The 27,778-nt window shown below is 40.7% G+C and overlaps 3 protein-coding genes across 10 annotated transcripts in view; all 3 read right to left on the reverse strand.

Annotated features, from left to right (window-relative positions):
- Positions 1-21: 21 nt before the first annotated feature.
- LOC118422083 (noelin-2-like) lies at positions 22-5,700 on the reverse strand. The gene is made up of 4 exons (XM_035829622.1): positions 5,643-5,700; positions 4,789-5,367; positions 2,913-3,887; positions 22-2,087 (listed from the first exon to the last, which is right to left on the reverse strand). Exons 2-4 carry the CDS (start codon positions 5,363-5,365, stop codon positions 1,267-1,269), a joined length of 2,373 nt encoding a protein of 790 aa, XP_035685515.1. The 5' UTR covers positions 5,366-5,367; positions 5,643-5,700; the 3' UTR covers positions 22-1,266.
- A 778-nt stretch (positions 5,701-6,478) lies between these two features.
- Positions 6,479-15,159, reverse strand: LOC118422084 (zinc finger protein 2-like). Of its 3 annotated transcripts, none has more exons than XM_035829625.1 (10): positions 15,031-15,159; positions 13,076-13,544; positions 12,028-12,198; positions 11,333-11,872; positions 10,787-10,975; positions 10,224-10,274; positions 9,714-9,914; positions 9,242-9,333; positions 8,706-8,837; positions 6,479-8,291 (listed from the first exon to the last, which is right to left on the reverse strand). In XM_035829625.1, the coding sequence occupies exons 2-10, from the start codon at positions 13,526-13,528 to the stop codon at positions 7,985-7,987; spliced, it is 2,136 nt and encodes a 711-aa protein (XP_035685518.1). In that variant the 5' UTR covers positions 13,529-13,544; positions 15,031-15,159; the 3' UTR covers positions 6,479-7,984. The 3 variants fall into 3 exon arrangements, with proteins under 3 accessions (XP_035685518.1, XP_035685516.1, XP_035685517.1); XM_035829623.1 differs by having other exon boundaries at positions 12,022-12,198; XM_035829624.1 differs by having other exon boundaries at positions 12,022-12,198; positions 13,076-13,548; positions 15,032-15,140.
- Positions 15,160-15,541: 382 nt separating this feature from the next.
- The window catches only part of LOC118422080 (guanine nucleotide exchange factor VAV2-like), a 33,589-nt gene continuing 21,352 nt past the window's right edge, over positions 15,542-27,778 (reverse strand). For 3 of the 6 annotated variants that reach the window (XM_035829603.1, XM_035829601.1, XM_035829606.1), the window contains 16 exons: positions 27,689-27,737; positions 27,442-27,483; positions 26,787-26,888; positions 25,929-26,038; positions 25,362-25,504; positions 25,080-25,139; positions 24,869-24,888; positions 24,367-24,487; positions 23,871-24,001; positions 23,493-23,552; positions 22,367-22,521; positions 21,375-21,491; positions 21,064-21,148; positions 20,349-20,478; positions 18,251-18,438; positions 15,542-17,879 (listed from right to left, as the gene is read on the reverse strand). In XM_035829603.1, the coding sequence (XP_035685496.1) occupies positions 17,835-17,879; positions 18,251-18,438; positions 20,349-20,478; positions 21,064-21,148; positions 21,375-21,491; positions 22,367-22,521; positions 23,493-23,552; positions 23,871-24,001; positions 24,367-24,487; positions 24,869-24,888; positions 25,080-25,139; positions 25,362-25,504; positions 25,929-26,038; positions 26,787-26,888; positions 27,442-27,483; positions 27,689-27,737 (1,558 nt within the window). In that variant the 3' untranslated portion in view covers positions 15,542-17,834. Of the gene's footprint in view, positions 17,880-18,250; positions 18,439-20,348; positions 20,479-21,063; positions 21,149-21,374; positions 21,492-22,366; positions 22,522-22,573; positions 22,702-22,867; positions 22,883-23,492; positions 23,553-23,870; positions 24,002-24,366; positions 24,488-24,868; positions 24,889-25,079; positions 25,140-25,361; positions 25,505-25,928; positions 26,039-26,786; positions 26,889-27,441; positions 27,484-27,688; positions 27,738-27,778 lie in introns of all 6 variants that reach the window. The other 3 variants (XM_035829602.1, XM_035829604.1, XM_035829605.1) reach the window with 3 other exon arrangements.

Raw genomic sequence — 27,778 nt, forward strand, 5'->3', positions numbered from 1 at the left:
GGGTGATGTTTACCTGACCCCTTCAGGAATTGACAGTTTTATTGTAAGGTTGTCAAAACTACAGCAACACCTTAATACAGGACAGGATAACTTCTAGTTAGTACAAAAAAACTGTTATCAATCAAAATTAGTCAACACAAAAAGGGCAAAGTTGTTGTAAACCCAAACATTTTACCTTTGTTTCTGAAACCAGTGGGAACAAGTCAGTCACTTATATTCTCCGTATAGGTTAAACATTCTACACTGGTGTTTTACTGGTGAAATACTAATATTCATCCAGAGTTTTCCAAAGATAAAGCATAAAAATTTCAAAAATCTTCAATAGTTGTGTATATATCAGATAATCTTAGATAATACTCTCACTATTCCGTATATATTCTAACCAGTTTCACATTGTGTTCATTTTAACACGTGATTACTTTTCACTTTAATCCTGGGATAAGTGCACTTAAAACCCACACATGAAAACAATGCTGGGAATCTTGTATATTACAGATATTAAAAGAAATACAAAGTGTTCAATCTAAACACCATCACTCATTACAAACACGATGGTCCTACTCTCCAGATAAATACAATGCACAACATTTGATTACAATTGAGTAACACCAACACATCGCATTATGATTTGACATACTGACATATTTGGGATAATATGGACCAATGAAATGAGCTAAGTTAACCAAGCTGTTTCAAAATGCCAATCCATCTAAAACTAATGAGTGAAGGCCAAATATTTTAAAAGTAAATTTAGAATAATTTTGGATTCTAACAGATGGATTCTAACAAATCTTGCCAAGTCATACATGTACATTTGTAGATGCACTTAAAATTCTTTTCACCAAAATCACTATGTCATGCACACCAACATGACATTACAACTTAGTACAAATCTCCAAAGCTATGCTGCATTGTATACATGTACCACACGTCTCTGTCCTAAAAAAGGTGCTCAATACTCACAATGCTACAACACGCACCCACACGCCAACCTTTTGAGCTTACTGTAACTGCCGTTTCATATACAAAGCACAAATGTACAGAGAGGGCAGGCCTCAAACACACAAGACTAGAGTTCCCTACAACAGCAAAGAAACTCTAGGGGCAAGGATACTTGCAATAGACAAGACACAGTGGAATATAGTGAGGACATGTTGACAGTTACAGGATGTCTATGGTCACGGAGCAAAGTGGACGAAAATGTTGCATTTGTTCTATTTAGTGTAGAGCTTGTGGTTGTGTTTGATATGTCAGCTAGTCATCAGACTAGATATGTGCAGTCACCTCTATGTCATAGGTGACAAGATGACCCCGGTACTGACCACGGTAAAGGTAGTACCATGCATACAGCTTCTTGTCCTTTGGGTTGTAGTCAAGAGAATACATGTAATTGTAACTATGTCCAGGTACACTGTAGAATGTGAAAGGGATGTTGACAAAAGAGTTAGTGCTGGTGTGAGTGTTGTAGAAGAAGTGGATTTCCCCGGGTGATTTGTAGTTAGTTAGAGTGTACAGCACCCCACACATCATGAAGGCCTCACCAACAGAAGCTCTGGGGTAGTCAGTTTGCCAGGTTTTCAGTATGCTGAGGTCATCAGGGTTCAGCTTACTAATGACAAGTTTACCACTGTTAGCAGAGGTAGCATAGATAACCCATAGGCCTTCTTCATCAAGAGCAAAGTCAATGCCAATATTTGCACCATGCTTGTATTGGTAGTAGCTGTAAGCAGCACCGGGAAGTGTTTTACGGGCAGTCACAGTGCGTGTGGTCAGGTCATACTTGACCATGTTGTTTGTGGTCCCACTTGTACTGTAGTACAGGGACCCGTTATACATGACATGTCCTGTACCATACCGTTGGTGTGGCAGGGAGTACCGACAACACTTGTGCCCAGCATTGAAGTTGGACATAGAAGTGTACTTCTCTATGAAGTTGTATGAAGAATGTCCATGGTAAGGCAGAATGTACACAGCATCATCACAGACAGCCCCTACTGGGTCCTGCATCCATGTTCCAGAACGATAGTAGCTACCAGTGAAGATCTTCTGCAGGGTTGGGGCAGACACAGATGTGAGGTACCCACAGCCTGGAACACAAGAAAGCCATGATTACTGTTATAATACAGTCAAACCTGTCTATAGTGGCCACTCAAGGGACTGGAGAAATATGGCCACTATAGACAGGTGGCCACTATAGAGAAAATGTTGATCAATTGACCATGAGCAAGCTACACATGATTTCAGTTCCCACTAATCTTTCTCACCAAGTAACATTGTCTCCATCGATAAACTCACCGACAAAGACTTTAATGCTCAAGGCATGCATACCTTCTGCTACCGCCAAAATGACCCTGTCAGGAACTCCAAATCCTCGCAAACTACAATTTCAAACTCAGTGCAGGGTGACATAAGGCTGCAGTATGGTTGCAATAGGCAGTGTTTCTGTATCAACGGGACCGGAAATCATGTGGCCGTGGCCGCGTTGGACAGGTGGCCGCTAAGCCTATTTCTTAATCATTACGAAACCAAAGGACCAACAAAAAGTGGCCACTATGGCCAGGTGGCTGCTATGCAAAGGTGGCCGCTAATACAGGTTTGACTGTACTCTCCAAGCAGATCTCTACTGGGGCTAGAAATAACAAGTCGGCTAGCAATCTGCATTGGCAAAAATTAAAGGACTTTGGCTAGCCGACTTGACATTGCTAGCCCCAGTAGAGATCCGCTTGGAGTGCTTACTTCCTTGATGAAGACAAGGTTGTATTTCTATCAGTTTGAGCATAAATAGTGAAAAACATTACAGCAAACAGGCGAAAGTTAATGAATGTCATCCTTGAAATATAAATGTGTGATCCATCTGCCTACTAACAGTGCATGTACACTCTCACCTACATGTTGTATGTATTAAGACTTACCTGATTGATTGTACTTGGGTGGCTCTGTGTCGTCGTGACACATCTTGCGGGGATGCTCCTGACTGTGGACACGAGGAGACATGTCGTTCAGCTGCTCCTCCAATCGGCTGTTCTCTGACAACAGGTGCGTCTTCTCCTCAGTCTCTGTCATGGTTCTGTCATTCTCAGAGGGCAGGGTGGGTACGTTAGGCCACTGCTGGGCTGGTACAGGTGTGGATGTATCAAAGGTGATGTTATAGATAACCAGTTTGCCACTGTCCCACCCATACAGAAAACCATCCCGAGGGTTGTAGTCAAGGCTGTACAGGTTAGTTTGGATGGGGACGGAGACGTTTAGGAAGGAGGTATCCCCAGTGTTCGTGTCAAACACATAGTGGATGTAGCTTGGGGATCGGTAGTTGGTGATGGTGTACAGAACCCCACAGATCATGAAAGTGTTGCCTACATACTCTATGGGATAGCTTGTGTTCCACATGTCTGTGATTTGGAGGGTTTCTGGATCAAGCTTTGCAACCACCATGTTCCTTTGGTTAGTTGGTGTGGCAAAGACAATCCACAGACCCTTCTCATCCACAGCAAAATCTGTGTATGTGTACATCCCCATCTTGTACCTGTAGAAGGGTGAGTTGTAATTGACTGTGGAGGGAAGGTCTTGGTATATGGCTGCTCTAGTGGCAAGGTTATACTTAACCATTGTACGGGAGTTGAACTTGGTATAGTACACGCTCCCATTGTACATCACATGTCCTGTACCAGCCCAGTACTGTGGCAGCGTGTAGGGGGTGCAGGCCCACCCTGACTGGAAGTCCCAGACTGTGGAGTACTCTGGGACAGAGTTGCCTTTATATCCGCTCATGAACCAGACATTATCCGTGCATGTTGTTCCGACAGGGTCAGTCATCCAGGCTCCATACAATTCACTATGTTGTAACATCACCTCTGGTTCTCCCACAGATGTCAACGTCCCCTTACAGCCTGAACAAACAAAAATATTATATAACGGGTTGTTAGTTTTGTGGTGAGAAACTTTCAAACTTCCTACAAGCAATACTGTAAATGCAGAAATGTTCGCGGTGGATTAATGTTCGCGGTTTTCGCGGTGACCACTTCACCGCGAACTTAAATCCACCGCAAACATTTTTTTTATTATGGTATTGGACTGCAGTCTATGGTGTTACCGCGAATTTAAATCCACCGCGAAAAGTCATTTTTCCCGCTACCGCAAAATTAAATCCCGAACTTAAATGCATTTACAGTACTATTTTATCAGATACAGGGCTGTCTCCAAAACCCGTCCCTCTGTCCTGGGAAAGAAATTTCCTTTTTGGACTGGACACAAATTTCTACCCATACCCATACACAGACTTAATTTTATGACAGGAAACTACTGCAGAGAGCATTTTTGTATTCTTAAACTGTCAGATTTAGAATTTGGCCGTATATATTTTCTACAGGAATTTACTTCCTAAAGGTGACCTTCCCTTCTTCAAGTTGGTGTGCTGCATAAATTAAGACCAAACAAAAACATCTTCCTACCTTAAGCTATTGGTTAACCTTTAGTCTACAGTTACAGTACTGTCTGTCATGGTACAGTGACTGCACCTGAACTTTGAGAGCCCCTATGAGACACTGTTGTGACAACAATCCCGATAAGATCATTTTTCTTGACCATTTCCTTGAGAGCTAAATGTAATACTACAGGATTTTCAAGACTTAAAACAACATTTTCCAAAATGTTGGAATTTTTAGGGACTTTTTCAACATATTTATGCTCTCAGTTTCATGTAGAATGAAAAGATAGATCTTCAACTTGACATTTTTTGCGTGGCCAACAATCTTCTATTACTACACGAAATTTAGAGCAGTCAACACATACCTGCAGTGGGATAGGGAGTCAGTCTTCCTTCACACCATTTACGTTTGAAGAGCACCGGGGCTACATACGGGGTCAAGGATCGCGTCATGCTGCCATGTGCATCTCGGAACAGCCTATTCTTCTGTCGAAGCCAGCCTATGTCCAGAGCAGAGATGTTGGATGGGTTCCCTGACCAGGATGACAGTTGAGTGGAAGTGGGAATGATGGGGGCAGAGTTTCCTGTGCCGGTACCCAGCAGCCCGTGGTTGTTCGTTGTGAAGTTGTTCTCCAGCAACACGTCGATCTTCGCATTGATGAAACGGAGTTCCGTCCTCAGCCCCTCCAGGTTCTCTGTGTCTTGCTTAACTTTCTGGACGTCTTGTGCCACGTTGGAGACAGCTCTGCTCACGTTCTTGATCTCGCTGTCCTGGTCCTGTTCCTTCTTGATGACCATGGTGGTCTCGTAGCTGCAGGACTCGTCCTTCTCACACTGCTCGCGGAACAGGTTCCACTGCTCGAAGTTGTCGGTTGACACGTTCTGACACTCGCCAAGTGCCATCAGCACAAGGACAACAAAGAGAGAGATTGTCGGTGCCATACCTGGAACAATAGTTACATATCAAAAGTTATAGATAAGCCTAGCCAAGTTCTTTTGTAGTATTTAATGTTTTATTATACATAAAACTTGCCTGGAAGCAGTATTCCATCTTTCAATGTGCAATACACATTTTTGTATGGATAAGCCTTTTAAAAGTAAATTAAGACAAGTATAAATATCTGAAAGATTTTCCTTGTCCTATTGACACACTACTTTCGGCTTTCATTAACTAAACCAGTGTAGGCGTACCTCATCTTTAAAAAAAATTCCAACTTACCACAGTCCAAATAAGCCACCGTGTCTGCAGCAGTAAAGAGCAGCAAGTGGACAGCAGTAATGTTGTCACTGCTGAGACTAGTTCTGAACTGCGCACTTTCTAGCTTTTATATTTTCTACAGGAATTTACTTCCGTAAAATAATCTTCATTAGTCTTGTTCAAGTCAGTGTTCTGCATAAATTATGACCAAACAAAAACATCTTCCTGCATAGCTATTGGCTGACATTTAGTTTCCCTCAACAGTACTTTCTTTCGTCAATAAGGTTACAACCTCCTTGTTTTCATGGTACAGTACCTGCATTTCAAGTTTACTTGCAACTGTTTTGACAACATTACCAGTAAGATTATCTTTCTTGAACATTTCCTTGAGTGCTACCTATCACAAGATTTTTTGAACATATTACTGTCACCTCCAAAAAGAGGATGAACTGAACTGATTAGCCTAGATACATGTCCCATGTAGTTTGGCAGGGCCCCCATACATGTGTACATTGTAATTGCTCCCTCAAAAAAAAGTCGAGCGTAGAGACCTGGTAAACAAAATAGAATGGGTCCCTACCTATCTATCATTCTATTGCACTCCAAGTATTCATCTTCAACCAAAAAATTATGAATTTTTTAAGACTTGTTCTCCCCCTCACAAGCCGTGGTGAACACCAAGGACGTTCAACTTGAGTTGAATCAATCATAATAGTTAATTCCCTGGTTCAAATGTGAATGTAATTTGTTTTTGACTCATACTCATAGTATTTCATACAATTTCTATATCTGTACTCCATGCTACGTTTAAGCATTAATGCTTCCAGTTTGAAATACACAACATCAAAATAGCCAAAGTCCACTGCTGACAATTTATTCACCTTTTCAAGCTGGTATAGTGTCAAGCAGTACAAGCCCCCCTTACAGTCCCATTTTATGTGAGGAAAAAAAACTCAATTGTACTGTTTTACAGACCAGTGCATTATCTACATTCTGATTTCTGATCATTACAGACACTCAATTATAGCAAATTAGAAACAAACAAAAATGGGTAAACTACAGAAAATCTGAAACTTTGCAGGTGAATAATCTGTCATTAACAGCAAAAATATGTTCAAGCCAGAAGTTGAACCTGAGGTATTGGTTACTTTCTGCAGGCCCACTGTTACATATACATACAAATATTCATACCCTTATAGTCACCAGCTACTTTGCACTATAGTTGTGCAGATATCCAAATGAAGAAAATCATAGGTTGAAGCTATAGCCATGTTAGACTAGTGTCAGTCTAGATTCCCCTTTACACAAAGCAGATAAAACATTTTTAAGTTAGGTACCAAGTTTCTTTGTTTACTGTGTAAAATAATCTCTTGAAGCACTCTAAGTCTCTTGAAGCACTTGGAAAAGCACTACCGGTGCTTTCAATATCTTGCTAGAATTACATTAAGGCAACTGTGTGAAAGAGCAAGTATGAAGTTACGTAAGCATTAAGTTAGCAGCTTTGTTCACACAAATTGTAATCCTTTAAGTGCTATTTTCATCAGCACTTTTGCTACTTTTCAGTAAATAACACATATCCACACATTACGAGTCGTACATCTACTGAGGGACTACGTCACTTCAAAATTGCTTAGTATAAATACATCCAATGCTTCACCTGTCATAAATTACATGTCTACATGTAGGACATAATCACATCAGCACGGCACAACAATTCAAGCCTTTCTACTGCTCTTGTCTTGTTAGTTGGATACTACTACTACTGTAACAGTTACAAGGACACTTGGGAAAGGTCCCAAACTGCTGTACTTAACATTTCAAGAGAAACTTCTATCACATTTATCTGAGAAAAACACTAGAGCTTTAATTTACTGCCCAATGGCAGGGTTGGTCAGTTACATATAACAGACAGTAGGGTAAAACCCAAATCATTTGACAATGTACAATGCCATCAAGTTGGAATAAATACAGCGATGCTTAGAAATAGTCACAGCTTCAGTAAAACAAAGATACATCCTTCACAGAGGTATTTTATGGTCCAACTACAATCTTCCATATTATTTAGACTCAACAATTCAAGACCTTGGTATATAATACTGTAAATTCTCTTTCCATGTGGTTTTATTTTGTAGCAGAAAGAAAAAAGGAGGCTTTTGTGATGTTTAAAATTTGTGTTTGAAGCAATTCTATAGTATAGTGGTGAAACATAGGATATTTCAGATGTCACCAATTCACCAAGAGGTCACCACAAAACAGCAAAAATAAAGCCGCTACAAAAGCTTCCGCATTTACAGTAGACCTGAGAAAGCACAATCTACGCCACACACATGTACTGTATTGTTGTTGCGGAGATATGTATCTGTTCACCACATGTGCCTCTGCGTGTGCCGAACCCATTCCTCCTGGATATCAAACTGCCGGCCGCAGTAGCGACACTCAAAGATAACCGACTCGTACTCTAGTTCTTCCTCCCCGTCCAACCCCACTGTCACTTCCTGACCGATGTCTGACGGCCCCAAGTCTGCATGTAAGCTCTCCTGTGGTTGGCTGATGGGGGCCAGGTTCGGTTTGATGATCATGGTTGGCTGCAGGGGCTTGCGGGTGTGGCTGCGCTTCACGTGGCGCTCCAGGACTCTCCGCTGGTTGGTTGAGAAGGGGCAGTGATCACATCTGCAGGAGGAGAGGATATCATGTTATTGTTATGTTTTATGCTGTCGTGAGGACTAGCAATGGGTTTAGCACAGGCTTTCCAAAATGGTGCTGGAACTGCTTTTGATTCCTTATACATGTATTTTTTGACAAGCAAACTTCTTTCACAAATCAGGATGACTGTACAGGCTCCTTATCTTTATTTCAATTAAACACCTAATCCAAATGCAGGCTGGGGACGGTGAGGAAAAAAGTGCTTCAATAAGAACTCTACCTGGGAGTGGGAATATAGCATCAGCACAACTGACCACTGATCACACTGAGAAGTCATTTTTGCCAAAGACTGCAAAACTATAGCCTACATCAGTCAGCACTGTGAAAACCCTCTGCTCAGAGAGAACATCTATGACATGTCTTGACACAAGAAACACTGACCTGTACTTGTTCTCCCCCATGTGTCCTCTGATGTGGTTGGACAAGCCAATCCCTGACTCAAACGTCAGACTGCAGAAGGAGCAGTGATGCTTCTTGTTGGCGTGTTCCTGCACGTGGGTGACATAATCTTTCCTGTGGAGGACAAACAACAAACCTTTAGAAGACTGAATACCTATGCAGTATCACACATCATTAAGAACAAAACCATATGAATTTTAGATTCTGCTTAATTTTGTGAGCTAAGAGTAAAGCTGTCAAAACACTATAACATCCTGTTATTCTTGTAAGAGAACGTCTACCAGGAAAAGGGTATTAGTATTCTAAGATACAATCACACATTGCTTAACATCTTCACCTTTTAAACATCTAGTTTACTACTTCTGTTTACTAATTCTATATCCCTGTCTTTGCTCAGCTATCCAAAAAAAAGTTAAATGTCAAACTGGACAATATAATCTACTAAAATCAACAGGAACATGTTTGGGACAAAAGAAGAAAGCTTGTGTATGGTGTACTACAGTGTAAATGGTTCTCACCTGTTTCTGGTAGAGAATTCACACACATTGCACTGGAAGGTTTTATCACTGTGGATGCGAAGGTGGTTTGCCAGGGACAGTCCATTGTTAGCCTGCGGAGGGAAGGTTGTGTTAGTCACAAGATGTGTTCTGCAAACTTTGACACTCACACAAGGATAAACATCAGAGGTGACAGACTTCGCCCCCTTACCCACACTGCTTTGCAGCCCTTGCAGTCACACCAATAAAAATAATGTAGCAGCACTGAGTATAATGGCAACAGTATTTGAATATCTAAATGGTGGAAACACACGCACACATATGGAGAGACACAACAAAACACAATAAGGGTGAAGTAGAAAAAAACAGCAACCTTGTTCGTAACACATTTTTACTTTTTTACCACGTGTAGGTGTATCCATATGCCACACAAAATAATTAACAAAAGTTTCCTTTCACTCCTCCTTTCTGTAATATCATCAAATGAACCAACCTGGAAAGGACAGAAGTTACACTGATACTCCTGTAGTTTGGAAGCAGGGATGGGTGAGAGGGAGTCATCTTCATCACTGTACACATCATCATCCTCACTATCCTCCTCACTGTCACTGATCTCCTGTTTGAAGGTGTTCTGCTGGACTGTGATGGTCTGTGGAGCAAAGGTCTGGCCCTGGATCAGCTGCTGGGGCTGGTGCTGCAGGGGGTGGAAGGTACACAGGTATGTATACAGTACATGCTTGTCATACAGGAAACTAGACTACACTTCATGCATTATTTGTGTTTGGCTGACACAAGGTGAAATAACATTAAGTAGACTTTTCAGTCATGGAGGTATGGATTCTTGGAATCTAAGCCAATGCTTAACCAGAAATGCATTTCTGACATTTTGAACAATTACTAGATTTGGGCAATTGCATTTATGATAATATATACTTTATAATATAGCAGTCTCTAGGGGTGAGACAGAAAATGGATCAGCTACCATGACATGAATCAAACATACCTGGACTTGTGTGATCATCTTTCCAGCAAAGTATGTACCCTGCTCCTGTTGCTGAAAAGAGACAAGAAAAGGTTACATACAAAAATGCAGTCAGACAACAACAGTGTTAGAAGCTAGCAGATTCAAGGGACCAAATGTAATGCTACCATTAGTGTAGTCATTAGGTACTACCTAATGATTTTTGAAATCACTTTGAAATTCAAAGTGTATATTTTAGATTAAATGGCAATGGCTTAACCAGGGTTCAACAAGTTTTCTAAAATTCATTTGTCCTATCGGGCAAGTACAAAAATTGCTAGCCCGAAGCACACGCCCAAAATTTAGAAAAAATTCTTTGCATGTATACTTCCAGCAATGAAATTCTTTTACTATTGGCTCTATTTTTCTGTGTTGAACAATGCTTGATGCCATGACTGTCAAAAGTAACAAGTACATGTATATCAACATCTCACTAAATATCTAACTTGCCCAATTGGGCAAGTGAGATAGGACATGCATCTGTCTGATCAGCACTTTCACTAGCCCAGGACAATCGGACTAGTGGACTTGTCCTTAACCCTCACCTTCATCCTGCGTGCAGCATGTGATCGCAGGTGCCTCTGCAGCAGCCAGTTCTGGATGAAGGCGAAGCCGCACTCCTCACACTTGAAGGGGCGCGGCCGCTCCAGCTGGTTACGGGCAGCTCGCAGCAGACTCCGGGCCAACAGCTGCTGCTTGTTCTTCCCACTGTACTGATGGGTCTTTATGTGCCGCTAGTGGGGGATAATATATTCCAGTGATTTAAAAATGGCCCATATATGATGGCCGCCGTACTACAAAATTCACATATTCAATACAATAGGAAGTAGCATCAGTGTAAACTTATAAAAAAAGCCATGAAAAAACAGTTGTTGGCTCATCCATACAGTAAATCTATATCGATTAAAGCAAACATCAGCAATAGCCACAGTCCTATCAACATAATCCTCTGGCAAAGTAGCCTTCAATCATCTCTCTCAAAGACTACAAATTTGGTATGGTTTAGGATCTAAAACTTCAATACATTACTCAACACTATACAGGTTTTGAATACATGATCACTAATCAAGTTGGAGTAATTTCCTACTAACCTGTAGTAGCCAGTTGTGAGTAAAGGCAAACCCACACATGTCACACTGGAACGGTTTGTCAATCAAACTGCCGGGGACGGAGTGACGTCCTGCGCTGCTGGTACTCATTTCATCATCATCTCTGTTCCTCCTTTTCCCGGCATTACCGCGGGACGACGATCGGGGGCTTTTTGGTGAAGTTGTGAGGTTCCCTTGGCTGGTGGTGAGGTTTACTGTGGGTGGTTGTGACTGGCTGGTGCCGGGAGACTGTACTTGTAAGGTGCTCCCAGGCTGTATAGATATGGTGTTCCCAGACTGTACAGGGATGGTACTTGTAGACTGTACAGGGATGGTGATGCTGACAGTCTTGGGTGCCCAGTTTGCTCCCACCACCGGTATTGCCGAGGTAACGACTGTCCTGGCTATGGTTGCTATTTGTTGAGCTGAGCTGGGAGTGATGAAGAGCTTCTGGATGGGAGGGCGCTGAGACGGGGGGAAACCTTTGGCAATGAGAACCGGAACCTTCTGGGCACTGTTCATCTGGACTTGAGCCTGCGCTGGCTGGAGGTGAACAGATACAAAAGTCATACAATCATTAATATGAGATCTTTTTGGGCTGCATCTTTGAGTGGTTTGCGAGAAATAGCTGCAGAAATTTCCCGTAACCATATCATCTTGTAGCAAAGGGAAATCTGGAAATGGTACTGTACCTGTACCTGCCCCTGAACGACTGTGACTTGGGACTCCGGCTCCACTTTAGTCTGCTGTGCTTCCCACGCCGCCTGTTCCGCCGCACGCTGTTCTTCCCGCTCGTGTTTGCGCATGTGGCGAGTCAGGATCCACTGGTGAGGACACTTGTACTCACACTTGCTGCACTGGTACCTCTCCTGCAGGGAAAACATGGGAACAGTCTGTTACATGTGTTGTTACATGTAATAATACTTGGAGACAGGTGGACTAGATGGTGCAAGGATTTGGCTGGCAATCTTGGACAAATAGAGATGTACATTTGATGTACATGTTATAATGTATTGAAACGATTACTAGTACCTGACCATTTGTGTTTGTTATACCTGCAACTTCAGATTAAAATGACTCTCCAAAGTGTGTATATCCTGGTTAAATAAATAAAGGCTAAAGCTAAAGCTAACTAAAATTTGTCTTTGAAGTTCTGAAACCTCATTACCGAGCCACCCACAGGTAGCTGTGGTGATCATTGGCAGGAAAGGGAAAGTAGTACTAGTAAGTAGATGACCAAAAGCGTGATTATGAGGAGAAAATTAGATTTCATGCTTGCTTCTCTTAGAGGAAAGGAAGCCAAGGAATGCCTGAAGGAAGGAAAGGAGGTATGAAGAGGGTTGTCAGGTAAGACATAAGTGATGTATTTTTAGGCATCATCAGTATGTATAGCCCTGTCAAACAAAGAACTGTGCATACCGAGTTACTTTTACAGGGATTACTGGTACACATACACAGATACAGGTGGCTTGACATTGTACGGCAGATAGCATGCTTGTAATTTGTATGCATGACATTGGTAGCAAGCAGGCAGAATAATCAAAATAGCCACCAGAGAGAAGCTTCTGTCCAACTCATGCATGGCTGATCACATTGTGGTGAAGGTATGTGTTAATCTTTGCTTGTTGACATTGCAGCTGTTAGATCAGTCCAATGTTTTCTAGGCAGCATACCATGCAGCAGGCAGGGGTAGTGCAAAGGGGTCGAGTTAGAGACATGTGCAGGGGGGGCAGAAGGTCATCTCACCTTGTTGGCATGGATAGCCATGTGTACCTGTAGGTACTTCTTAGTGGTGGTACTGTAGGAGCACTTCCCATAGCTGCACTTGAATGGCTTCCCGTCGGAGTGGGCCCTCCGTATGTGAGCAACCAGGTTGGCTTTGCGCAGGCACTCAAACTCGCACTTTGGACACTTGTGGGGCTTGGATTGATCGTGTATGGCCATACTGTGGCGTTTCAGGTCATATGCCTGCGCAAATGCAGAGGGGCAATGCTTACACTTGAAGGGCTTTTCGCCTGTGTGGGTACGATAGTGGCGAATGAGGGCGAAGCGGTTTTCACTCAGATATGGACACTGGTCGCACTGGTAGTACACGCGTGGTTTGACTCCGTTCACGGTGATTGCGGACGCACTTGTTACAGGCACCTTCAGACTGGTGCTGTCGGCCACCATTTCTGTAACCTGATCCCCCTCCGCCATCACGGTTAGGCCTTCTGATCCTGAGGATTGGAGAAACAGTCCACATCAACCACGATCAGCGCTCAATACACATGCGTGACACAGTCACACACCCAACAGATTTTTCTTGCATTGTGGTTTTACAACAGCCTGGTGGAAAGGTGACCTTACAAATACAGTTCAACTTTGGGATTTGAATAAAATGCTTGACATAACATAATGCAGTTTTGTTCCATACAGTTTTTTCACAGCTATAATCCTTACACGATTTTCATGACATTTGCTTAAAACAGAGTGCAAGGTAGAGTCTGTAAGATACTAAATGTTGTCTGCATTGGTCCCAGTTTCAAGTTGCTCTCAGACTACACTAAGACAAACAATGTGATAGAGGCTTCTCACATGATTTTCAATCAAATCATTTGAGTCCCAGCTCCAAATTCCCCTTCCAATTTCTGCAACCTGCCCCTACTATCTTTTTACACAGAAATCCTGTATACAATACAGAATTTAAAACAAGTAGAGTAAGGCTCAATTTGTACGCACAGATATATACTGTACATGGTATGCAATACTATGCATACACACACCTACCTGTGTACATGTACATTCTGTACAAAAACTATGTGTTGGCAGTTGCTGTGTTGCTAGTATAACAAACTTCACAGCTTGTGAAAATACTCTCCAAATAACATTCTAGAATCCCATTGTTAGATAAACAAATTTTAAAAAATAACAAATCCCATTGTTGATACAGGTAGAACCAACAGCAGTATTAATCTACCTTGAGGAAAGCAGCAAAGAGTAAAATATGGAAATTTACAAGAACAATCGAGTTGGCATGACACCCCAGGCAGTGCCCCTGTAATTAATGAGCCAGTTGCTCTGGGCGTTGTCACGCAGGCGCAGACTTCAATTGTCTGGGATAATTTTGATTGACAGCTCAACCAACAAGCACCACAACTGGAACCTCGAATGTCAACAACAATCCTATATCCCCTAACTATGCTTAGAACAACACACAAATGCACAAAATTGGAGAAGCAGACGTTCAAAGTGCCGTTTACGTATTGCGTTTCGCTTTTGAAGTGAACACGAGACGGATTTAGACAAGCACAAAATGGCCGACTGGGTTGGCCACAGGACACAAAGCCACCCTGTTGGAACAGCATAGCAACTAGGAAAGCAGGCACCCCCCACAAAACGTCCCGAATCGTTCGATTTCCAACATGAAACTTCCTGTACGCGTTTCTTATAAATAAATGAAGTTGTACGGTCCCATTTTGAGCGTTAGGGCCGCAAACAACGCCGCAAGACACGATGTTGAGACAAGAGAGTGGTGGCCATGCCAGTTCGATCAACAGAACATGTTCGCCGTGCATTGTTTGCCAACTTGCACGCTACACCGAGACGAAACCGAAGAAATTCCACCTTACGGCTCATTACAAACGTCTACTTTACCCAAACTCGCTAGAATACTTTGTTACGGAGGTCCCACCCACATAAGAACCTCTGATATGGACTTACCGGTGAGAAAACCAGGGAAACTGATGAATAATGCGCCGTGATCAAATCACCTCATCTGATATGTGGAAAGGCGATACAGGTCAAAGGTCGCCCTCAGTCCCGGATGTTGATCGGCACCCACCCAGAAGTCCTTGCGCGGACAAAAACTTTCTCAGTTACTAGTACATGATCTTTCATGTATTTTGCTAAGTTTGTGGTATTGAAAGTATGTTCCCGTGTTATATCGAGTTTTCAGTGTTTCTGGATTTAACCTTTATACTTAAATAATATATTTACAACGTAATAGAGTCACGAATCTCTATAGTTGTTTGTTTGTTTTTTGTCCACTCCACAACTTGTGATTCAGAGACATTGTGATATTTCTATCACATTTTCCCATCTTTTATTTAGCATTGAGTACACATTTCAGCCTTGGCAACTTTTCAAAACTTCAAGGGAAACTCAAATCTTTATCCTAACTGCTTTCTATCTGCATTAATTAAAAACATAGACCCAATGAACACATGGAAATCACAGACTGATTAAAGGTATATTTTCCAATGTACAGAGTCAAAGCACTCCAGCTGTTTCTTATACATCCAATTCCACTTGTTTGAAACTTTCAAAGATAAGGCCACACCAATCTAATTTGTTGCTTCTCTGATTTTTTCAGAAAAATATAGGGGCGGGCGGTCGGAAAAAAAAATAAAATGAAATTTTGCAAAAAGTCTGGGGTGAACATACGACGTATGAGGCTTATATAACACAAAAAAAGGTCAGTAGTCAAGTTTTCAGCTTTTCATTGCATGACTTATCCAATTAATCTCTTCCTTTAATTTGATACCACCGTTCTGAATAAAGGGAATTGCTTTTATACTGAAATTATGTGTGTTGCATTTACTTATTTTTAATTACTACTATTACCATAACGTAAACCCATATCATTTTTCTTGGGACTAAATTTTTTTTCCAAATAGAAAAAAATGGGTCGGGAAATCTGAGAAGCAACAAATTAAATTGGTGTGGCCTAACGGTATGTATACTGAACTACACCCATGCAAAGTAGAGTAAAATATGTTCTTCAAAGTTGACTTTTCATATCAATACTACCAAGTAAAAGAGGATATACCAATAACTTGCTTATATAATGTTATAGTATTCATCAATCATAATCCTGGATTAATATGTTGGTAATAAAGTTCCAACACTTGCTTTAAGTATGAACATTTTGTACAATATCCACATTTTCAAAATTATGGTTTCATCATCATGGAAAAATCTTAATTATCAACATACACCCACAACTGACACCAACAACACAGAAGGCCCAAATGTTGGGCAAAGCACTTGTACACTACAATCCATGTTCCCTTTTTGTGTAGTTCTTTTGATTTCTCTTAAAAAGCACCTTTCATTCTAAAAAGGCATCCAAAGGAAATGTTTTTGTCATACTTGTCTATCTATTTGTCAAACTCCCTTTGTAAATATCTACCAGTTAACTATACAATTCTGCTCTCTGGCAGTAGGATGAGGCCAGTATAAGGCATTACCTATGGATACTACTACTACTATGCTGAAGTACATGTACCTAACAATTTTACCTAGTAGAAAAAAGAGCAACAAGATTTCACAAAACCATACCCATCCACACAATAACCATTTCCGCAAATATTGGATATAAGCAGCAATTTCAGGCCTGCATACAATTATAGCTTTTTGTAATTTTCAAAATTACCAAGCATCCTTTTCATACATAGCATCCTTTTCATACATAGGTTACAAAGACCTGTAAAGAATCTCATTACACCAGTAAAATTATGAACTACAGAGAATTCATTATGGTCATAATATCATCCACCTTTACAAACACATATCTGGTCTAATTCACTAATACAACTGAGCATCACAAGTAATCATATTTTCACTCATTATTGTCCGTTGTGTCCCTAGTATGCATTTTCATTGTTTCCTATGTTTCTCCATCACTAACTAAACATTAGTTAACTAACACCACTAACTAATGTTTGTAAAAGATAGATCTATACCACTTTTCCTATCATGGTTTTATAGAACTCCTATGTTTTAACAAATGAATATATAGAATCAGATACAATACCTAATGGTTACTTAACTTGTGTAACAAAGTATCAAGTACTAGTAGTTTAACAACTCAGTGTAGGATACTATAATATGAGACAGGAATGTACAGCAAGAGAAAAAAATCCTATACAGAACACCAAGCATACTGTGTCTTAAAATGTATAAGGAAGATCATTTAATGAGAATGTTTACATCGCTTCGATTAATAGTACCATTGATTTTATATACAAATGAATATTTCACCGACAGAATTGCAATTGCAAAAATAAAACACATGAAATTAGCTTCAACTTACATTAAAAGAAATACACAAGTAGCACAGGAAGTAGCATAATCTTCTTAAGATAACTGCATGGCTAGCTATAAGACAAGATGGAGCAGTATGCCAGATCCTGGATATACAGAGCAAGCATGAAAGTAGAGAAGATACTAGTACACTCTTACCTCCAATACTACACTCACAAATTACCTAGTGCTAAAATTATATTGCAGCTTACAAAAGTAAAAGGCCTCTTGTTTCTTGGTAGAGAGAATGTTTGTTATCCTTCCGTCTAGAATTGGTGATTCTCTACGAATCACCCGGACTCCAGGAAGAATAGTGACATATCAGTCACAAATGGAGATCTGTCTCAAACCAAACCAATCTTGGTGGCATAGATGGATATAATGTTATCCTAAAACTGTGCACCAAATTCAGGGATGGTTCAGCATTGAAATACACTCTTCACTCATCAACCTCCTCTACATATGTTGATGGAAAGTACCCCATCTGTAGAACAGAAAAACAAGAGAATTAAATGAAAGGTTCATCATCATCTATTCATTATGTTTACTGCAAAATCATAGCCTATTGTTAAAATCTAACATTTCAATTATGTACGAAGAAAAACATGGTTAAAGGCTTTGCAATGCACAATGCATAAAAATTGTAAGATGCTATTCAAAGAGAGGAAAAACAAAACAAAGCTTACACTATTGTCTATAAATATTCTCAATGTTTAACAGACTGAGTGTTTTCTTTATGATAAAACCTATAGAATTTTGGTCAATGAATTAGTCCACAAATGATTGAGCATAGTCTCCATGGTGGTTTACGATCAGTTTGTCTGTAAATCCAACAGTACATGTATTTTACCATACCTTTCCATCTGCCCTCTGCCCCTTCCACCAGCCCTGGTCTCCTCCAGCCTTACTGAGGATGGTCACCTTCTCCCCTTCCTGTAGAGACAACTCACGCATGTCTCGCGCTGCAAACTGGTACTTGGCCATGGCGGTGCCGATGGGGTGGTACTGTCGAGACCTCCTGTTGCTTCTTGATAATGTTGGCACTGGGGGTGAGATTCCCATAGATGTTATTTTCCAGCATTTATTACAACTATATCTTATCTTTCAAAAAATGTTGTTTTAAATTTGTATTGTCTATCTTCATTTCATTCCAGTGTTCTCGCCAGGCCTTTTCAGCATAGCGGGCCGATACGCTGTGGGCTGGAAAAATGACGCTGTAAAACGCCCGCTACGCTGCTTTTTCATCCAGCGTAGCGGCAAAAAAATGGGGAATAAAAGAAAAATATCGTAGTAAAAATACATAGGCACGCGCCAAGCACGCGCCTTCGCTGTTTCAGGAAGTTATCAACTCGAAGGGAGGTGTTTTACAGCACCGGCCCGCCGTACCGCTGTCTCGCAGCCGGCAGCCCCTCCCACCCCTTGCGTTCCCGCGCGCGGAAATGTAAACACAGACGCGAGAGGGCCTTGCCCGCACGTGATTAGCGGGGTGGGATCTCTCCCCGGAACAGCCGATGTGCATAAGGGAGCGGCGTTGATAAACAGAGGCTGTTACTCGCGGCAGTTGCGTCTTTCTTTTTCAGTACGGAAAATAGAAGCAATTATTTCTGACACATTTCTAGAGCAAGAACGGGTCGCGTTCCAAAATTTCCTGTTCTAAATTTTGCGTGTGCCGCCCTGCGTTCGTGCTAAAAAAAATAAAATGAGTAGCGCGTGTGCTGCGAGTGATCAGTGGGGTGGGCGGAACAGCCAGTTCCTGGGGAATGTCCTTATTTGGGGAGCTCGGTTGACCAACATAGGCTGTTACTGATAGTTGCGTAATTTTTATTTCAGCGCGGGAAATAGAATCAATTCTTTCCGACATAATTCTGGAGCAAGAGTGGGTCGCTTTTCCAAAATTCCTGTTCTAAATTTGAAGCTCTGTATCGGCATTCGTAAGATACAAACCATCGTAAGTTTGTATGTAAAACCCGGGCGTTAGTTTCGCCGACAAGCCCCGTGTGGCCCCGCCCACAAACCGCCAGGGCAGTTTCGGCATCTTTCCGATTTGATCAGAGGGCCGCCGGCTATCAATCAAACGCGGCTGTTGTTTACAGTTTCAGTCATGTGCCGTGTACAAGTTTACAGCGCGCGAACTTCATGCTACGTAATATTACATTCCTTGGACCTTCTTTCCCACAGCGGTGCTTCTACGAAATATTTATTAGACTGTAACACTGAGTCCCACATGTTTTAAAGAAAGGAATCTGACGCGGAATAGCGGTTTTTACCGGGTATTTTCTTGAAACATGTCCGTGGGATATATCGTCTAAACTCTAACGGCGAGGCGGCGACGCAGGGAGACCGTCAACAACAGTCGTACGGCACGGCGGCTAACAGCGATACTAGCGCTATAAACAAGCGCTTCAACTTCGGATGGCAACCAGGACAATATTTTTAAGTACTGTTGAGCTGAGTAAAGTTTGTTGTTTATGAGTTTTTAGTTGTCTGTGAAGCTTTGACCCGAAATATTGTTACGTCAAACTGCTGAAGAGAAGTTAAGTGACTGCTGCGATTATCGTAGATATGGCCCTAAAAAAATGATAGAATAAGCCTTCTCAATAGCCTAAAATGCAAGAGCTTCCGGGGGGCTTCGCCCCCCTGGGTCTCCCCACCGGGGCTCTGCCCCTGGACCCCGCCGGGGGCCTTCGGCGGCCCCCGGACGCCTGCCCGACGCTGTGAAAAATTCCTGGCGAGAACACTGCATTCATTACCTTTTAGCCCAACTGGGCTAATCTTAATGCTATATAGCTTCATGTAGAAACAAACATATTCTGCTGATTTGAAAAAAAAGACCAAAAAATGTATTGATAATGCATAATACTCTCATAGAAGTGTATAATATGCTGTACTGTAAGTAATCAGTTCTATAAAAATCACAGTATTAACCTTAATATTGTGAGAAAAGGTACCATACCTGGATTGGCTGGAGGCATAGAGTTCCTGTTCTGGGGATTCTTGTATTCCTTATAAGGAGTAGCCAGGGTGATGTCTAATCCAGGGAAGCTGCTGCCTAGTGAGTTCTTCTGGTAATATTCCACAAGCTCCTACAATAGCATGAGGATTTTGTTTAGCAAGATGCCCATGTTGCCATAGGAAGACAAAAATACCATACACATTCTATACACTTATCAAACCATTTATTTTTTCTTTAGGTTGTACAGCAGCATTTTATTATCATTATCATTATTATTATCATTATTATGGTATTATAGCAGGTCTGTCTCCAGGACCCATCCCTCCGTCCCAGGACAGAAATTTGCTTGTTGGGACAGAAAAAAATATTGCCCCATCCGTCCCAAAAATCTGACCTTCATGACATGAAACTGCTGAAAAGCTATTTTCATGAGCTCATGACACGTAAGGTTCTCGCCTTGTGTCTTTTCATATTTTACACTCACGCAAGTTTTAACAAGAAAAATCAACAAAATGGGTTCATTAACAATCAGTGGGATGGAAAAAAAATAATGCTGGTGACAACACACATTCTACATATTTATCAAACCATTTCTTGATAGGTTGTACAAAAAAGGGACCATGAGCTGTTTTGACGACAGAAGAAACTTAACAACCAACTTCATGCTGTTTTTAAATCAAAAACAACCATGAAACTGACAAAAAGATGGACGTACCACAATGTTGGGAAACATCTTGGCTTCTGCAATGAAGACACAGCCGTTGTGCTCGTTGACTTTGATATGCTTGACCATTTTGTGCCTGTCATACAGAATGTAAACAGTTACAAACGACTCAGCAATTCATATACCCCAGATATGCAAAAAGTACACACAATGTAATACTAGCACGACATGTAATACATTTTGGCAACTTAATTGCTGACAAACAGTAGTAAAAAAGTCAAGGTATTGACATGCAAATCCATGTTATAAGTTGCAAGAAAACTGCTTCTGTATCTACAGCTTTGCACAAGAATCATCCTTACTTGAGACTGATAGCCCACTGTCCAGGCTTTCGAGCACTTTCCCTGACCAGATACACCCCCATAGACAGACTATCCAACATCTTCTCTGCCTCTGCACGTTCCATCTGTCCTGTGTACCTTTACAGTAAAACATTTCATGTTAGTGTACTGCATATCAAGCAATTTCAGTTGAGCAATTGTTTTTATTATATCTTTATCAGCTATTTTTGTTATACCCGTACTTTGACAAACAAGTGATTAATCAGTAGAAAAAATTAGATTTCTATCCACTGATGCCTTCACACATTCAAATGTCTCTAATTAAAAAAATAGGTCCTCCAAACAAACAAAAACAAGACAGTAATGGTAGACCAAGCAGTAGTATCTCAACAAGAACACCCTTAATTTCCTCAAATAAGCCGAGCATTACAATTTTATATTACACCAATCCAGGTACTGAATGAACAATTTTATATTACACCAATTAAGGTACTGAGTGAACAATTTCATATTACACCAATCAAGGTACTGAGTGAACAACTTTATATTACACCAATTAAGGTACTGAGTGAAATGCGCAGCAATCTGTCAGAGCAACAAAAAATGTTCAGCCACAATGAAACCCAATTACAGACAAGCATGGATCACAGTGCTATGTAAACATTGAACAGATGAAATGGATGCAAACATTGAACAGATGAAATTGCACTGTTTCTATTCATACCTCTGCAGAATAAAACACATTTCATACAGTACCTTCTATGAGTTATGCATTGCCTTATTATCACCAGAGTGGAAGTATATAACATGCAAGGAATATGTGCCTTCACCAAGCTTCTGCTGTTGCACCCATGTCTATGATTGCACCCCTGATCTGTTAATGTTGTACTGGCAGGAGATTTCCGTGATCAATTAGTGGTAGCAAGGAGGTTGAAAAAAGGCAGCTACTAGCCGTGCAAAGCCAGTACACCAAAGCCCATATCACCAGGTACTGTAAGACTTTGTGGCTTTACCAGGTGTATTTGTTTAAATCTGCAACTGTAACTCGTTGCACATGTGGTGCGGACTTCCTACGTTCATTCTGCTCCCCCAGGAACGCATCTTCGTAGCCTATGGATTGCCGTTTTGACGTTAACCCAGTTGACGATCGTCTTACTTGCCTTGGTTGCTAAAACAGAAAACAAGCACACACAAAACAAAACATGTTTGGCTGCCTTTACCATGAAAAGGACTGAAGTGATCTGTTTGGAGCGGCAGGGGACCCATTAGTGGCTAGCGACCGAGGTCGCCAGTTGGTGTTTCTGCTCTCTGGTTCCTCGTAACTTGGCTTGTGGCTTCTAGATATTCTCTGTCAACAAACAGTTTACATTGTTCATACAATCAGTTTTTTCAGTGTTACAATGAACAAATTACAATTTACATAACACAAAGCAACAACACACCAAAAGAACACACCACACATCAATTGTTTCACAACCTGTCATAAATAGTCATACTTATACTCAACAACTCACCAGGTCTTGAATGTCCTTGGAAATTGAGAGAAAAGTTTAACATAAATAGATGTATAGGAATAACGAATTACTCAAGGTTAGCATAAAAACTAAGACATACAGAGAGGACAGCAGACAGTACCAATATTCAAAAATCATTAAACCATTTCTTATCCAAAACACAAATAACTGCATGCCAAAAATTAGGATTCAGACAGCAATATAAATGCTTCAAAGTTGTAATGATACATATGAAAACTAAAATAATGTATTTTCTTTTTAATTCAGTCATGCTATCAGATCTTTATTACCTTCAACAAAATAAATACACCAAAACAAAGAGTATTAGAGCCTGAGAGGCGAAACTGACAGGGGAGGAGTTGATAGTTTAGTGAAGAAGAGACTATCATATCTCTATGTTACCATGTGATGTAATATGATATGGTAACATATGTAATATGAAGTTGTGTAGCATGGACATAACACATTCAGAAACTTGATGTGGACGAGGTGGAGGAAAATTCTTTTTCAGAGAGTCAAGGATGAATTTTGGTTGTTGTTGTGACATGACAAGCTGTTGTTGCCATGAGGCAATATTGTAAAGGGATAAAGACGAGCTGGATGCAGGAGTAAAGAAGATCCTTACATGTTCTGACACACAGTCCTTTGGGAACCAGCCTCTTTCCAAGTCCCTCAGTCTTCTCCCCTATGGGTTGATAATTACATTTGTGAGCAAGTTAGACTTATCAAGTCTGCAAGACAAATATCATTTTCCTTCCTGTTGTTCAAGACTAAAAAAGGAAGCAACAATGCCAAAAGTCTTACACCCAATCTCAGTGATTTTTTTTTTCATTTCTGTTTAGTGCAGCCCTTCCCCATCCCTTCAAAATGAGTTGTCTAAACAATATCACTGCTTATACATGTACCTGCTAATGCTTAAAATGATTTGTATAGAGTCATAAACATCACCATTCAAGTTTTCCTCAGATGACTATTGGCATGAGTAATGAAACAATATACATACCTCCCACCACTCGCGGTCTGTAGTGTTGGTGGTTTCTATCCTCTCCCCATCGTTAAACGTCAGAGGCTTCCTGTCCCCGATGGGGGGAGGGGGGATCCCATGGTACGCCCTGTCTGCCTGGACTATCATGTCTACATAACAACAGGATACAGATGTCAGCAAGGACTACATCTAGCAATGTTGTAATTTGAACTTAAAGATATGTTACAAGTTGTAAGATCAACCAACTCATCATAATTCCACCCGATGCCCTAATACCGCCACATGCACGCTTCCAGAAAGTATTACAGTCCTTAGGACAGGACGTTAAGCTGTGGTCCACCGTTCATTGTGCTAGTCGAAAAGAGTTAGGGGAATTTTCCTGGTATAATGAACCTGTAAATACTGTACAGAGCATCTGTCCTCTCTGTCACTAACAGTAGAAGACTAGCTATTCTGTGAGATAAAACTGGATCTAGATCGCCTTCCTTATTTTAACTAGCTTAGTTTAACGTACGTCTGTTTTCCAGCGGACTGGGTGCTGTGGGTATCCTGGGGCTGACCGGGTTCCTTGGTGGGAGTACTGGTGCTGGGGTGAGGGTCATTCTCACTTTTGCGGGAGACTGTGCATCAAAGTCCTGTATATATAGTGGAGATAACAGGTTAGAACTCACTAAAATACTGCTAAAATTCCTGTTGAGGCATATCAAGATACTTCCCATAATCATATGACTAAGATGGGCTTAAACCTAATATTGCTATCTATCCATCACACACTAAACAAGATACAATGATTCTCAAAAATACAATAGTATCTTTGGTAAATAGTAGTTAGTATCCAGTATTTGATTATTCTGCTGCTGTGTTTAAATAGCATCATGCTAACACTAGGCAATCAAGTAAAAGATTTAATGTCAAACTACAACTTTGCTAGTCTCTTTACATGCATCACATCCACATATAGTGTTGATGACATAAACATCAGAAAAGTCACTGTAGAGGGTAGGTCTGATACTCACCCTAGGCGGTGGAGGGGGTGCTAGAAGAGAGAGAAAAAAATTGTCAAAAGTTTATAAATTTTCCTATGTTCTTGTAATAATCTGATGCTCTGTGCATTGTATTCAGTTGTTCACTTATATAGTACAACAGTTGAATAATAACATGAGAAGCACAATGACCAAAGAAATATTTCTGAAAGTTCAAAGCTATGGGAACATTTGAATGCCTTACCATCTGTCTTGCAGGCCTCCAAATATCCTATGCATTCTTTATGGCACATCTTGCCACAAACTGTAAAAAACATGGAAGAGATATACATCTGACACAACAAAAGTTAAAAGAGTCAAGGAGGATCTAACAATTATTTAGTGAAGTCTGCGTGTTTGATGTCCTCTTTAAAAATGCCACCTAAAATTTAAGTTGCCTAAAATTGAACTCACAGTCCTTGTCACTACCATGCTAAGTTTCTACATCTTATGTCACTTTCTTGTCATAGAAATCCACGATATTTACCAGAACAGAAATAGCCCTGATAGAAAATGCCCCGGAGCAGCTTGCTGCAGACACTGCATCTTGTGGGTTCCTTGAATGTGTACATCTCTAACTGGTGAGTGGCTCCCTTTCCCTGGGTCAGCTGCCTGGGACACAGGTTATCCCTGAAAACAAACACATCTTATCATTCTAAATATAATTTCATTCAGGTTGGTAGAACATAGGATATTGGAGATTTCTTAATAATACCTCTTTAATACCTGCTGGCAGGAAGCATAACTCCATTTAGAAGCTCTGAGGAAGATGTCTCACAGACATAGAAACATCAGCAGGTAAGAGGCATTCTAGTTGTGCAACAGAAATCTCCAAATATCCTACTTTCCAAGTAGACATTTCATCATTGAGTATAACTGATGCAGCATGGAGCCTTAGAAGATTTTCTTTGCTATACCTTTAACTGTTAAGTAGTTTCTCGTAATGAAATTTGATGACAAAAAATCATTTATAACAACACACAGGACTCTTTAAGCTGATCAATTCATTAATGCATAATCCCTGACAACATCATTTCTGGACCTTCCCACTTACAGTGCCATGCTGACTGCCTCCAGCCATTTTCTCTTCAGCTCAGACGTCTTGACATAAACCGTCCAGCCACAGGCTCCTCTCTTGTCCGACATCTCCCAGTAGTGATTCCACTGTTTACAAATAAAAAACACAGTCTTGAGGCTGACAAAACTAAACAATATTGCAATAGAAATATGCCATTCTAAATATGTATGGGCAACATTAATTGAAATTTTCACATATAACATGTAGCATGATAATTCACGCATGTTGGTAACACGTTATGGAAAAAGCTTAACTATTTTCTGTATTTTATTGGAAAATAGTTTAACTTTTCCAGAAATTTCAACATGTTGGTATGAGGCTGGCTTGTGGCAAAGCAACTTGTTGATGACAAGGGCATGAAGGAGTACAAAAAGGATAATTTGGATAAATCTTTAACAACATCTTAGGGTGCACAAAACGAATGTCACACCACACAACATGGCAATGATGTGGATGATACAAAATTAAATCTGCTGAACTGAATATCTCAATTTTGTACTCACCAACAGACCAGTGACACAAAGCCAGGCATACTAAGGAAATGTGTGACATCAAACAACATCTTTTGGGAATTGCAAATATCTGCACAAGTACTTCTGAGAGAAACAAGCATCTCCTTAGAAGTGACGACCACAGAAATTGAACTGTGTCGAAAGAATATTATGCACTTCTAGGGATAACTGTAGAAAGGTAATTTGTGAACTATTTGAATAATAAAAGAATTCACAATTGAACGATATATGGATCCTCAAAAGTGTTTTGAATTCTGTTTAATACAGAATATCTCTAGACCCAAAAGAAATAATACAGAATTAAAAGCTTCCTTCGTCCTACCCTATCCCTGGCGAAGAAGCCCTTCTCAGGTACTGCATTTCTACACTCATCTATGGTCTGATCACTGAGCTCCAGCACATCCTTCAGGCTGTACGTGTCACCCTGCAGGCAGAGAAAGGTTTTATAAGTTACAAATTTGTCTTCTGTATCTGTATCTATATAGCCGGTAACACAGCAGCTTCGCAGGCACGCGGCGCGGCAGCAGCTGGTTATATTACACCAAAGGACCCATCACACCTAACTTTTGCACATCTATCTGCAAGCATTCTTTGAAACTATCCAGGGATGATGCCCCTACTGTGCTTGGTGGTAACAAATTCCACTCTACTATAGTTCTGGGAAAATACGAATTTTTGAACACATCAATCCTAGGTTGGTAACTCTTGTACTTATCAGTCAGTACATCTTAACTTGTTTTACTAGACTTGTCTGTCATCAGAAGGTTAGCGAAAAACAGTCTTCTTTTAACATGTGGTAACAACTAAAATACAGCGCTTCACTATCACACAGACATCATTACCATGCATAATAAAGCCTAGACAAGCAGTACAACATATAGAAGGCTGGTGGCAGGCAAATAGAAATTCTAAAAGGGTAGAAAGAAATGAAGAAAGAAGAACTGCAGAAAGAGAGAGGAGACAGCAAAAGTGAGCACCTGACAGTTGGGAATGATATATTCCGACATCCTACTGGATCTCTGCAGCACATTCAAAGGTGGCAGCAATGATTAAACAATCAACGAGAACACTGCTAGAAAACTACACACATTTGGTAAGGGCACACACACAGAGCATAGAAAATAACTTGCTGAATAATACAGAGAATATTTCAGAATGACAGATGACAGCAGTATTAGCAAGAAATAAATGACTACACCAAGGAGTAAATACATGATAACTGACCCTAAGTGGCTTGCACAATACCATGGCTTTGTCAAACAGGAAACAGTATCTGGGGACAGAAATGGCATCATGATACCACTGTTAAAGATA

Source organism: Branchiostoma floridae, chromosome 8 (genome assembly GCF_000003815.2).
Source record: "Branchiostoma floridae strain S238N-H82 chromosome 8, Bfl_VNyyK, whole genome shotgun sequence".
Taxonomy (NCBI): domain Eukaryota; kingdom Metazoa; phylum Chordata; class Leptocardii; order Amphioxiformes; family Branchiostomatidae; genus Branchiostoma; species Branchiostoma floridae.

Excerpts from the sequence above, each read along its gene's own strand:
- LOC118422083 (XM_035829622.1), bottom strand. The coding sequence starts at position 5,365 with ATGGCACCGACAATCTCTCTCTTTGTTGTCCTTGTGCTGATGGCACTT. Across the intron at positions 3,888-4,788 it reads GACTCCCTATCCCACTGCAG|GCTGTAAGGGGACGTTGACA; the intron begins GTATGTGTTGAC and ends TTGTTTGTTCAG. Across the intron at positions 2,088-2,912 it reads ACCCAAGTACAATCAATCAG|GCTGTGGGTACCTCACATCT; the intron begins GTAAGTCTTAAT and ends CTTGTGTTCCAG.
- LOC118422084 (XM_035829623.1), bottom strand. The coding sequence starts at position 13,528 with ATGGCGGAGGGGGATCAGGTTACAGAAATGGTGGCCGACAGCACCAGT. Across the intron at positions 10,976-11,332 it reads CTCACAACTGGCTACTACAG|CGGCACATAAAGACCCATCA; the intron begins GTTAGTAGGAAA and ends ATCCCCCACTAG. Across the intron at positions 8,292-8,705 it reads ATGGGGGAGAACAAGTACAG|ATGTGATCACTGCCCCTTCT; the intron begins GTCAGTGTTTCT and ends CTCCTCCTGCAG.